Source organism: Protopterus annectens, chromosome 3.part1, assembly GCF_019279795.1.
Source record: "Protopterus annectens isolate FY-2018-M chromosome 3.part1, PAN1.0, whole genome shotgun sequence".
In the NCBI taxonomy this organism is placed as follows: domain Eukaryota; kingdom Metazoa; phylum Chordata; order Ceratodontiformes; family Protopteridae; genus Protopterus; species Protopterus annectens.
Genome location: NC_056732.1, coordinates 1,851,536,729 through 1,851,550,016, shown reverse-complemented (window position 1 = coordinate 1,851,550,016; position 13,288 = coordinate 1,851,536,729). Strand labels below are relative to the sequence as shown.

The window sequence follows — 13,288 nt, the reverse complement described above, 5'->3', positions numbered from 1 at the left end:
TAACCCTCAGATTGAGTTTGCTACATCAATGAAAATGCAGAGGAAACTGCATGAAACTCCAAAAATGTCAAAATAGCAGTCACTTCAGCCTGCCAGAATCCCCAGAAGAAAGGAGGAAGGAGAAAGGAAGGCAGGAATGTGATAAATAATGACACTGGATAGCAGAGATGCCAAGTTATGGTAAGTGCACAACTCTTTATCTGATGCTGTGTCATTATTTAACATAAATCGATCAGAGTCATCAACTTCTAAGAACTCTGGGTGGCCTCAAGGAAGGATATGCCAGAGCAGGGAAGAACTAAAGGAAGCCCTGTTCCCAGATACAAATTCCAGTTTGTAGTGTGAAATGAAAGTGTGAGAGTTAGACCAAGTCATTGCAACACAAATCTCATCCAGGTACAGTCTAGTCAAGTAGGCCGAAGATATAGTGACAGACCTAGTAGAGTAGGCCTTCACTGGTCTAGAGAATTCCAATTGCCTACTATCATAAATGTAAGAAATACAACCAGCAATCCACCTGGAAATAGTCACTTTGAAAACTGCCTGTCCCTTTCTCTTCTGACAGAAAGCCATCTAAACTCCTCAGTCCTTTTTAAATAAAACTGCAATTGCCTTTGAATATCTAGACAACTCAAGATATACTCCCCTTTATTAGAGTAATTAGGGAAGAAGACCGATAGTTGAATTGACTGATTGAGATTAGCTTCAGAGACCACTTTAGGGAAAAAAGGAAGGATTTGTTCTAAAAGACACCCTATCCTTACGAAAGAAAATGAACGGTAGCTTAATGCACAGAGCCTTAAGTTCTGAGACCCTTTTGGCAGAAGTAATGGCTACTAAAAAGGCCATCTTTCATTAAAGAAATTTAATGTCAGATGACCTCACTGGTTCAAAAGGATTTTGCAGTAGGGACCGCAGCACAAAAGTCAAATCCCACGGAGGGGATGGATCCTTAATGGGGGGGGGAGGTCTAAGAAGAGAAACTCCTTTCAAAAAAGCTTTACACGATCTGGAAGAAAAGGTAGGCTTGTTGTTGACATGGAAATTACGGATGGCTGCCAACTGGAGATTAATGGTCGAAAAACTCACCTCATGCTGAAAAATAGAAGATAAGAAGAGCAAAATATCATTGATAAGGGCTGAAAAAGGATTGAAATTCCTTTCTTTGGCCCAAATGGAAAACCTTTTCCATTTACTGGAATAAACCTTCTTTGTAGATGGTTTTTGACAAGCCAAAATAATACTTCTCACTAGAGAAGGAAGCCTGGACTGTGAAAGGATTAATGGAACTAGAGAAACCATGCAGTTAGGTGAAGGGCCTAGACACGGGAAGCGAGATCTGGAATGGAATCTAGTATCCAGGGTGGATATCACAGATGAAACCTTAGGAAGGGGACTCATGCCCGATGAGGCCAGAAGGGGCAATGAGAATGAGAGAAGACTTTGGGTGATGCGCTTTCTGTACGACATTGGGGATTAGAAGGATAGGAGGATATGCATGGAGGAGAACCAGAGGTCAATCGTAAACAAGAGCATTCCTGGGTGACACCCCCGATGGGGGGAGCAGGGCAAAGTAATTGCTGACTTACGGTTAATTGGAGAAGCAAAAAGATCACACCATGGCTGACCCCAATGGTCAAAGATTAGCCTCGCCACTGATGGATTCAGGGATCACTCATGAGGACTTAAGACTAGACCTGCTGAGTTTGTCAGCTAACACACTGGAACTCCTGGGTATATGAGTTGCAAGAAGAAAACACATGAAAAATATTACCCATTCCCACACTCTCATGGCCTGTCTGCACAATGATAAGACATGTTCCCCTTTGCTTGTTAACATACCAAACAACCATCATGTTGTCCATTTAAAATGCTATACTCCCCAGAGGGAGGCAATCCTGAAAGGCTTGCAATGCTAGAAGGACTGCTCTCATCTCCAGGACATTTATGTGCAATTTGGTCTCTATGGGGGACCACATACCTTGAACTGTCCTGCCCTGAAATTGACCCCCCACCCCAACAAGGAGGTGTCTGTGGTCACTGTGGCCTTGGGTGGGGGAAGACAAAATGGCCTGCCTAGCTATAGGTCCTGGGACTGACGTCACCAAGTGAGGTAATTCCTGCAAATCTGAGTCAACTTTATTGTCATGAACATGGGCTGAATCAGAATGTACCACTGGACTGCCAGGGTCCATTGGAGCACCCGCATGTGATATCTGGTGAGAGAAATGAACTGAATGGCCACCATCACAGAACATAACACTTGGAGAATCAAGTAAGCTGATGGGAGATGTAGCTCAAGCAATAGAGAAACCTGGCTTTAAATGAGTTTAATTTTTTAGGGAAGCAGTGCTGTAGTGTCCGATACTGTATCCAGCTGTACTCCAATAAACTCCAGATTTTGGCATGGAACAAGGTTGGATTTGTGCAGATTCACAGTGATACCCAGATTTTGGAAACGATTAAAAGATTAAGGGTATAATCAGTGGCCATTGATAGTCAGTGCCTCGTGGGAGCCATGAGGAGTCAATCGTCCAGGTACAGAAAGACATGGAACCCTTGCAGCTGGAGATGAGCTACCACTACTGCCATATATTTGGTAAAATGCGAGGGGGGGGGGTGTGGTGAGTCTGAAGGGTAGGCTCTGGATTGGTAATAAATGGCCCCTAACCAAAAGCATAAGTGTCTCAACGAGCATCTGTCAATTTTTAAATGACATGCACTAACCATATCCAATCATCCTTGTGCAAAAGAGGCAGCATGGACTGAACAGTGACCATCTGGAACTTGGACTTAGGTTGATTCAGCTTGCCGAGGTCCAAAATAGGACACAATTCCCCGGTCGTCTTTGGCACCAAAACAAAGGGAGAGTAAATTCTGGACCCTCATTGTCCTGTCGGGATCTCTTGGATGACTCTTTTTTGAAGAAGGTCTTGAACATCAAGATAGACCAACTCCCTTTGGTGGGGTAGAATATCCAAGATAAATTTTTGAATTGGAGTGGGCTGAGAAAAGGAAATGGAGTAACCCCTGGAAATAATTTTTAGCACCCACTAATCAGAGGTGAGACTTGCCCAGGCTAGTGGGTGAAGGGAGAATCTAATCCCGACTGTCTCAGGGCAGGACAGTTGGGCAGCATTTCAGGAATGCTGAAAGGGCTTTTCTAATAAGGGTTCCTGGGAGCCCTGGTTTTGCTGACCCCCCTCTGCCCCGTGGCATCTACCACTGAATTCCCTACCCTGGCTGACAAAGAGGATTTCTGGGGAGCATCTTGGGAGGAAGACGGAGTCCTCCAGAACTAAAGTTTCCTACTTTCCTTCTGGGTCTTAGAGAAGGATCGCTGGGGAATAGAGAACTTGATTTCTACTGCGGAATGAGTCTGACCTTCCTGCACATAAGCTTTCCTTAACAGTTGGACCAAACAAGGTGGAGCCATCAAAGGGGCATTAGTGAAAGATGCCTTGAAAGGTTCCACAAACCTGAAAAGGTGAAGCCAGATGCGCAGCTGAATTGCAATACTGGTACTTGCCACTTGAGAGGTAGCCCCGCCAAACTGGAGCTCAAAAAATTGGAGCTCAACCTCATGAAAGCATTAGCCAAGGAAGTCAGAGTAGACAGCTTTGGGGAGACCAGCTTAACACTCTCCAAAGGCAACAACTCTGTAAGGGAAATGGTATGCTCTGAAACCAAGTCCATCTGAAGCCAGGCAAGGTGGGCCAAACAATTAGTTGCTTTTAGTCCAAAAGTAGCTGAGACAAACACGCGCTTTCCAAAATGGTTGACTGGGAGGGGAGGAAACTACTCTAAAATACTTTAAACTACCCTAAACTAAACAAATATTAACTATAGATAACTACATTTAAACTAGAAACCCCCAAAGGAAAACATTTATCTGACCAGCAACTTGAGCTCTAAAGACCACATCAGAAGCGTTTCAGTGACAAATGAGATGAGGGTTAGAGGTAGCATGGGATATTGTGAAAGGAGGAGGCTGAGCTCTGGATCTGTCTGATAATTGCTGGCTCAGATCAGAGGTCAGATCTAAGACCCATTTATGATGGATAATGACATGGATAGCATCAGATCTGTCAAAGTTGTTGTACTGTTTATTTGGTGAGCTGTGACACATGCTCACAATTTTATGTGGGAAAAAGTGTCAGAGAACTACATTTTAGGATCAAAGAACATATGAAGGCAGTTAAAAACAAAAATGTGTGTACTGCTTTGGCTAGGCATAGTTTGGAATGTAAGCATTTTTGTAAATTTTACTTTAGTGTTTTGGAACTGATTAATACTGAAACTTTTGTTTTTAGTTACAACTTCATGGAAGATAAATTTAAATGGCAGATATTTTTAAGATCAGACCATTTTCCGAGACTCAATGGAAATATTATTCTAAAGAGTATTCTTAAGCTGAAGTTGATTTAATGATTTATTTTAAACTTTAAATATTATCATAAGATGTTTCAGTTTGTGAAATTTTGTTGTAATGTCACTTTAAAGGTAGTTAACATCTTTATGGATGGATGTCTGACTTATGTTATTGAATAAATGGATTAGGGACTTTTGTAACATTTAAACTAATTAGTCTGTTAGGCTTTTTGTTTTCTGATGAAGTTCCATATCGATTAAAAAAATGAAAGCGCTAAGATTGTGTTTTTGCAGTTCTTGCTTCATACCACCTATTTCCTTTTTAGCCTACAGGCAAAGTTTGTTGTTGTTTTTAAATTACCGGTTCCTTTGCTTTGAGGTGGTTGTTTGCAATACAAACACATATTAACAAGGACATTAATGAATACAGTAATTATGTATTAGAAGTACAAACTGAAAAAGTTATACAACAAATGAAAAAAAAGATTAAAAAACACAAGGTATTTTGTATTGACTGGATAATACCTGAAATTTATAAAATAATCCCAGTAAAGTAATTCAATGATTACTTAATGTACATAAAACAGTTAAGTTACTTATAATATAACTATCTGTCTAGTGGAAAAACTCAACTACCTCCATATTAAAACAAAATAAAAAAATCTAGGTGATTGTTCATCTCATTGACTAAATACATTTGTTAAATCTGTCTCAATATTTGCTAATAAATAAAGCAATACTTACCACAATGAACAGATAATAATCAAATTGGTTTTATTATTTGACAAACCCAGGGCATTATAAAACATATATCTCTTATTGGCTATTCAGATAATATTGATGAAGAATTAGCACTATTCAGTTTAGATATTATAAAACCTTTCAACCCAATCAGTTGGGGTTATTTATTTGTGCCATTAGGCATATATGGATTCTCTAAAACAGTTATGAATCTATTGCATATGTTATATAGTGACAATAAGCCATGTATTAAAATTGGTCTCCTAATTTCCAGAACAACAGATAATCAAGAAAAGTGCTGTCCACTATCACACACACTGTTTGCCTTAGTAAGAAACACCGGCAAATGTAAGAAATAGTTATTTGAAGAACTTTAATTTGAAAATTATCTATCAATCAAAAAGTTGTAAGTGGCAGATGCTATTGTTTTAACATTTACAGATACCAATTCTTCAAGTAGTCAAATTCAGAAAATAACTACAAACTTTAACAAGATACCTGGTTTTAATTACAATGATAGTAAAATTAAATAGAATCCTGAACAAAAGAACAGACTGGAATTTAAAGAAATATAAATTATATATGATGAGTGAACACTGTATATTTAGAAATAACTTATAATTAGGAATGACTCTTGAAACTAATACTCAATGAATTTTACAAGTAAACTCTAAATAAAATTATGCAAAATTTTAAGAAAGTGAATAAATAATTGTTATTTACATTTGGCAATACATCTTTCTTAATAAAAAGACTATGTTGCCAAAAATTATATTTTAAACAAACTATGGCTTAGTTTATATGCTAAAACTTAGATAAATAAAAATGATAAATTACTAATAAAAATAGGACAAAGGGAAACTGGGCTTTCCCAAAATAAGATCTTAAAATGCATTCAGCATTAAAACTATAGCATGCTATTTATTGAGTAGTTGCCAAGTTAATTGGAAAAAAGGTATCTAAATCACTACATCAATAAAACTAAATTAAATCATATGTTAATAGATAACATGCTCTGGCTTATAATCCCAAGGTACACTCAATATAACACATAGAAATTTATTGAATAAAATTATAAAATAATACCTTAAAAATATTCAAAAACTCAATATAAACATGTTATTTAAAAACTGATTTTTATTCCATACTCACTTTGTGTTAATAACTGTATGTAGGAACCCTGAAAATGAAAACAAGATATCCAACTGTTATGGAAAAATTATATCTGGTACAATTAAGTATATTAAAAACACAAAAATAAAGGCTGCTGGAAAAATAACAGAAAAATAAGATTGAGATGAGACAGAATGGCTTGGAAAAAATCAGTAAGAGATTACTCTGTCTTGGATAAAATCAATGAGATTTCATGAAAGTAATCAATGTTTTAATGGCACCGACATATAATACTTTAAACTTAGAATACAACGCCAATACAACATTCTGATAAAGAAGCAAGTTATATCATCAAAAGTAGATACAACAGAGACCACAAAACAAATTTGTTTGTGTCTTTTGGCTTTTCCCGGTTAGGGGTCGCCACAGCGGAACTCCGGTCCGCTAATGATTGGCAGTTGATTTTTACGTACCGGCTTGCCAGGCCTGATGCACGACCTTCAACGAAAGTACGCCCATTCACGCATGTCTCCATGCAGAAGACGCTCTAGCTGAGAATCGAGCCGGACAACGTCTTTCTGTGAGGCGACAACGCTACCACAGCACCACCACCGTGGGTTAGAGACCACAAAACAAATACTTCTGAATATTATATTGGATACAATATAATTAAACTTTTCTAAAGCATTACATTACTGGTGGATGAAAAATGAACTCTTTAGCTTCAGTTGTCTGAAGTGCAACCTGCAAATAAAAGGAGTTCTTGCACAGAAAATAAATACTGGTGAGTAGTGCCAGCAGTGATACCCTTTTTGGGGGAGCATACTCTTACTGCAGGTTGGTATGAATGTGGAGTTTGTGTAGATATGTCTAGGGTATGGTGGTTCCCCCTGCATAAAGTTTTTTTTTTTTTTTTGCTATTTTTTCAACGGTGGAGGGATTCTGATCCACGGTGCATTTGCTTTTTTTCAACTCATAGTGGAAGTCTTCTAAAGATAAAACTCATGCTAAAATCCACAAACTGAATAATGTCCTCTGTGTTCTGTAAACTGGCTACTTTGAATTTTTAAACAAAATCATTTACCTAACTGGTAAAAAAGCCAAGATAAGCAAGGTAAAAAAATCTGGAAACTGTAGATGTAAAAATATACTGAAAACAGACTAGAAAACAATCTCTATAAAATGTCCTACTATTAAAGAATATTAGAAAGTAAGTCAAATGTTTTTTCAAGGTCTGTGCAGTGTTGTTTTATACAATACTCATTTGTCTGAGTATTGAAACAGTAATAACTATCTTTTTTATTGTCTATGCTAGCCATATCAAGAAAGATATTTACTAAAATTTAATTGAAATAATACAAATCTAAATTGTAGATGACTTGCACCTTGTGAAAAATGTTTGTGATAAAGACATCATTACTATGAATCCCAGAAACACTCAACCAAATACAAAATCTCATCTTTGGCCAAAGATTTCATCCCTTTTAAACATATATGATATTGATGCCTCCCTGAATAACTAAAGGTAATAACATTTGTACTTGTCTAAATGAAACAAAATACATTAGCAGTAAACTTGTACTAAGTGTAAATAGTTTTAGCTGGTTAACATCTTCTAGGAAAACAGCTAAAACTTGAGACAACTGTATTTATTTTATGCATTAATACAGAATGATTTATTTTGTGCAATACATAACTGGAATATAATAGAAATGGGATCTGTGATATTTCAGTCAATAGAAAATATTTTAAAAGCTATTCAGTTCATTACACAATCCATAATAAATTTACCTATGAGTATGATTTAAGTTGATTATGTTACAAATCCAATGCAGTAACATTCATCTTCATTCTATAGGTGCAATATCAATTGTTTGGTAAAAGAGGGAATTGTAGGAAGCTAACAAAGTGTATACTCATAATTTTAAACATTAATTGGGTGTGCTGATTGGGCACACATGTCCACTTTTCTGGGGTGACCCAGGAGCAATGTATGGTCAAGTGAGGTGCTCAGGAGTCACACAGGAGGCAGCTGCAGGTGAAAGAAATCAGACTCTGTATCCCTGACAAGGCAGCAGCTTGTTAACAGCTCAGAATCTTCATCCTCTGCGCTAACTGCTAGACCAATAAACACAAAATCCCCACATTTCCTACAGAGAAGATTTCCATACAGTGGCACATAAGTGAGAGAAATCTCTGTCACTGGAAACAAATATAAAAAGTATGTTAAGAATGAGAGGAGTGGAAGAAGAAAGGTCCAAGTGAATTAGAACAGTGTGTCACAGCTGGTGGTCTGTCATACAGCAATCCATAAAGAGAGGTTTATAAAATTAATGTCAACAAGACAAGTAAATCAAAGGAGAACTGGTAGCCAATCGGCTTGATTGGAAGGCAATGATGAAGATTCCTTCTGGCTCCAGTGACAAAGAGACAGATACAATTTAGTTTCTGTAGGTTTTTGGAAGTAGAGGAGCCAATAATACATGAAGAACATTCAGGGGTGGTCAACAGTATGTCCTTGACAAGTGTCAGCCTGCCATGCTTACTTAGGAGATTATTAATAAAATTACTTGTATTAATTAACTTTATTTCCAACATGGAGATGTGAGTGAATATGAGAGATGGACTGAGTCAAATCTCAAGATATTTTATAGATTTTGCACCAGTTTCAGTGGTACAACCAGAGCAATAGAGGCCACACTTGTCAGGACACATGCTAAGATGCATTTAAGCCCCAAAGCAATTGTGTTTTCTTCTGAGATTAGCACTGAATCCCCCAAGGTCACAATCATGACATGACTGAGCTAGCATCAAAGACAGTTTCATATGGTGTCTCCAGAGCTGTCAGACTTCCAGATAACAATGTCATCTGCATAATACTTCCAGTATTTTGGAACATAAGGGAGTTGGATACATATCATAAAAACAATAGAAGCCATCAAAAACAAACAAAAATGGTCCATTTTGGATAAACATATTTGAAGATTCTGTTAAACACAACAAAGATGCCAAATTGACAGAAGAGTTAAAAGAAACAATAAGAAGGTGTAACATAGAGGATATGAAATGAGAGGAAGTATCACCTACACAAACTGAGAAAAAAATTAAGAAAAGCTTCTAAATGCAAAAACTTCAAGTCCAGATGCAATACCTAACTTCTGGACAAAGTAGTAATGGTTCCATATTTACTAATTCCCACCTAATACCTAAAATGACACGAAGTGTGAAAGTTGCAATTGTCTAATGATACTGGATGCAAAACTCTGACATAACGACATTACAAATAACAACAGATTATCACTACCACACTACACCTAGTGCATATGATCAGACCAAACACATAGACTTACATATACTGAGGCTCTTAAAAGTAATCGCAAAGTCCTCCTAAATGTAACTTAAGAAGCAAGTAACCTCACCAAACTCACAAACACACAACACAGGCAGCAACCATGTTGAAATGTACATTTAAGAGTCACAGCATTTCAGTTCAAAAGCCCATAAGTCAAACCTCCACACAATCCAACATCCTAGACAAATGTCACTCCACTGTATGACACACTGATGTACCACCTACCAGGTTGTACAAGGACAGAATCATGCTCAGTTGCCTATCAGTTGCCAGGACTTGCCAATCATGCAGACACTCAAATCTTTGAACTTCAAGCACACATATGACATGGTCATAGTACACATGGGTGTAATACATGTGAAAATAAATGACTTGAGACATATCTCCATGGACTACATCAAAACAGAACATGATGGAGCTTTCAGAATGTGTGTTCATGGTAGGTATGAGCCTATCCTTGAGCAGCATTTTACCATCTTCAAGAATGTTGTCACAATACGAACAAAAGATTATCGACCAACTATTGGCTTAGCTTCTGGTGTTATTCAAATGGATCCAATATATATCAGCCTAGGAGAACACTAGCTGTTGACATGCATGTTTGACTTTATTTGGCCTGAATGTAGTCATTAATGACTTAAAAAGCAGAAACAGTAAAAAGTCATTCAGAAGACTTGTAGCTGAAACACTAGTATGTCCTTATGAGCCATTTGTATATATCCCATGGGCTTCTACTACAGGAAGTTTAAGGCATTAGCCAACAAAGCCTCTATTCAATGGCTGGGTCTTTCTTGCAGTTTATATCTAGATATATATATATATATATATATATATATATATATATATATATATATATATATATATATATATATATATATATATATATATATATATATATATATACACACACACACATACACACACACACACATATATATATCTGTATGTGTATGATAGAAGTTCCCATCGAAGCCCCATTTCACAGGAAGTAGCATAGCACATTACTACTTCTACAAAATGAAGACAGAAGACCTAATTCATGCTCCGAGGGACTGTCTTTATGATAAAATAAGAAATAGTAAAACTATGTAAAGAATTTCACATATTATGATTGAGTAGGAATACTATTGCTGTGGCCCATAACCAATGGGATGTCTGCTGCTGAAAGCCCAACATCTGGCCCAACTTTCACGGGTCTATATTATATCATCGAACGCTTAAAAAAGCGAACTCTGATTGATCGACCTAATTTAAGAGAAAGCTTACAATCTCGAACTGTCAGATCAGCGATTTTTTTTCCCAGGGAAAAAAAAATCGCTGATCCAAAACACATACACACAACACAAGCACACCAAACAAACAGAAATCCACATACATACATACATACACCTAAAATTTGATACCTAACCCTACACTAAACTATGCACACACCACTAACTACCCACTTACCTTAACCCAAACCCTAACCCTAAGGTCCTTCACTATCGCACACTCACTTCACCTGCTCCCTAACCCTAACTCACTTAAATCCGCCCTAACCCTTATGTCCACTCAATCGCACACACACCTAACCCGAGCCCTAACCCTAACTCCCCTAAATCACACTAACACTTACATACACACAATCACACACTTACCTGAATCCGACTGGTAACTTTCCACCATAACACTGAAAATACTGAAGCAGCAGAAACGGACAACCGAATTCTTTCCCGAGGAAAAAATTTGAGTTTCTGCTGCTTCGATATTTTGCAGTTTTGCGAAAATAAGTTTGATCAACCAGCGTTCGCTTCGAGAATATAATATAGACCCAACTTTCACAGCTTTGCACCTTTGCCCATGGGTGGGCTTATGCCAACTTGCTTAGGATGTCAGCAGTCTCCCAGTATAAAGGTGGAATCTACAAATCTCAACTTTAGTTCTTTTCTTGTCAAAGCACCTTTAAAAAGAGTTTTTGGTTAGCTACCCAGCCAGACTCCCAAGAAGTGCAGGAAGTCCCCCCACAAATTGAGCCTGCTGCATTTTGCCAGAGAAATCGTAAATATTAGCCCTTCTGGATACATCCTGACCAGAATAGGACAGAGACGTTGTATGTATGGTCTGGTGTGCAAAATATGGAGAAACTTGAACAGATATCTATCCCAAACTATTAACCAAACACCTACTATTATTTTATTTTTTTATGCAAGTGTAATATTTTCTTTAAATGGAGAGCTTTGGCAGTGCCTATAACCAATGGGAATACAAAGTTTTTGTCAGCATTGGCTGGTTGGTTAGTGTTCAGGTGCAAACTACAGAAGACCCCTCAGAATGGCTGTGGTTTAAACTGTCCCAACCCTTGATGCAATGTCCAGAATGTAATATTTGGAGAATGTGTGTGATAGTGACCACACTGCTACCCCAGAATGGTCTCAGAGTTTAACCCTCTTAATGAATACAGTGTATCTGATGTGCCTCTTCTAGAATTCAGCTTTGCATATCCTTTCATGGTCTTTCCAAGGGAAGAAACACAAAAAAATGCAATGAGTGAGCCATTTAAACTTGATCTGTTTAGAGAAGGCTTGCCCCTCTGTATTGGTTGAAGAAGAGACATGTTATTACTTGGTGCTGCTTATGTATTTGGTATTGTATATGCAGTACCTCAGTATATCTGCATATCTAGGAAATGTAATATTTGCTTATCCTTGTTTTGCAGATTTGTAAAAATGCTGCCAAATATATGCCCTGGTTTAGCGCCATCTTTGGCATAATAGAGGGATTGAATGACAAACCTTTTCTATCTGTGGTAAACACCTAGAAAGCCTCTTTGCTGAGGTGACTGCTAATGAGAGGGCTGTCTTCTGAGTCAGGAATGGCAGGGAGTCAGTAACAGCTGGTTCAAAAGCTGCTACAGTCATTGTTTCCAGGACAACATTTAAGTTCCATAGTTAGTCTCAGGAGTAAAATCCAATTTAGGAACTGCTTAACTGGAAGGAAATTTATCACATTGTTTGTTTCTGGTGACTGGGAAAATCTGATGGGGCAAAGCCCAATTTCAGTAGAAGCCTGAGGACAATAGCTCCTGCAAAATTACAACTGGTTTATAACATTATTGATATAGTATTGAAAACAAGAGATTAACATAACATACCTCAATCTACTCACAATCAAATCACAACCACCACTCAAATGTAACATGTTTTTCTAAACATCATATACCCAAAAGCATAGAACCTCAATTTCACTAATTTAAAGTAGCATAAAATTCTGTGCATTTTACTCTATCAATCCCTGTCAACTAGCAAAACTAAACCCCCTCTTATCAATACTTAGTAACACCATACAGCATGTCTGTGCCTCACACTCTTCTCATCTGCCTTCTCAGAGTTCTAGCTCTCCGTACCTGCAATCACATCTCCCCTCTGCATTCAGTTAACACACCTACAAAGCCATACCCATTACACAACACTTACCTAGCAGTACCATTGCACACTTACCTAGCCTGTCTCTCAGTACCATTACACAACACTTACCTAGCCCATCTCTCAGTACCATTACACAACGCTTACCTAGCCTGTCTCTCAGTACCATTACACAACACTTACCTAGCTCGTCTCTCAGTACCATTACACACTTACTTAGCCCGTCTCTCAGTACCATTACACAACACTTACCTAGCCTGTCTCTCAATACTATTACACAACACTTACCTAGCCAGTCTCTCAGTACTAT

At 37.7% G+C, this 13,288-nt stretch overlaps 1 protein-coding gene across 3 annotated transcripts in view; it reads right to left on the bottom strand.

The window, feature by feature from the left end:
- The window catches only part of LOC122798761 (zinc finger protein 300-like), a 282,364-nt gene that overhangs the window by 27,755 nt on the left and 241,321 nt on the right, over nt 1-13,288 (bottom strand). The window contains exon 4 of one of the 3 annotated variants that reach the window (XM_044067869.1): nt 6,265-6,292. The exons of the other annotated variants lie outside the window; for them this stretch is intronic. Within the exon in view, the coding sequence (XP_043923804.1) occupies nt 6,265-6,292 (28 nt within the window). The remainder of the gene's footprint in view (nt 1-6,264; nt 6,293-13,288) is intronic. 3 annotated transcript variants of the gene reach the window in all.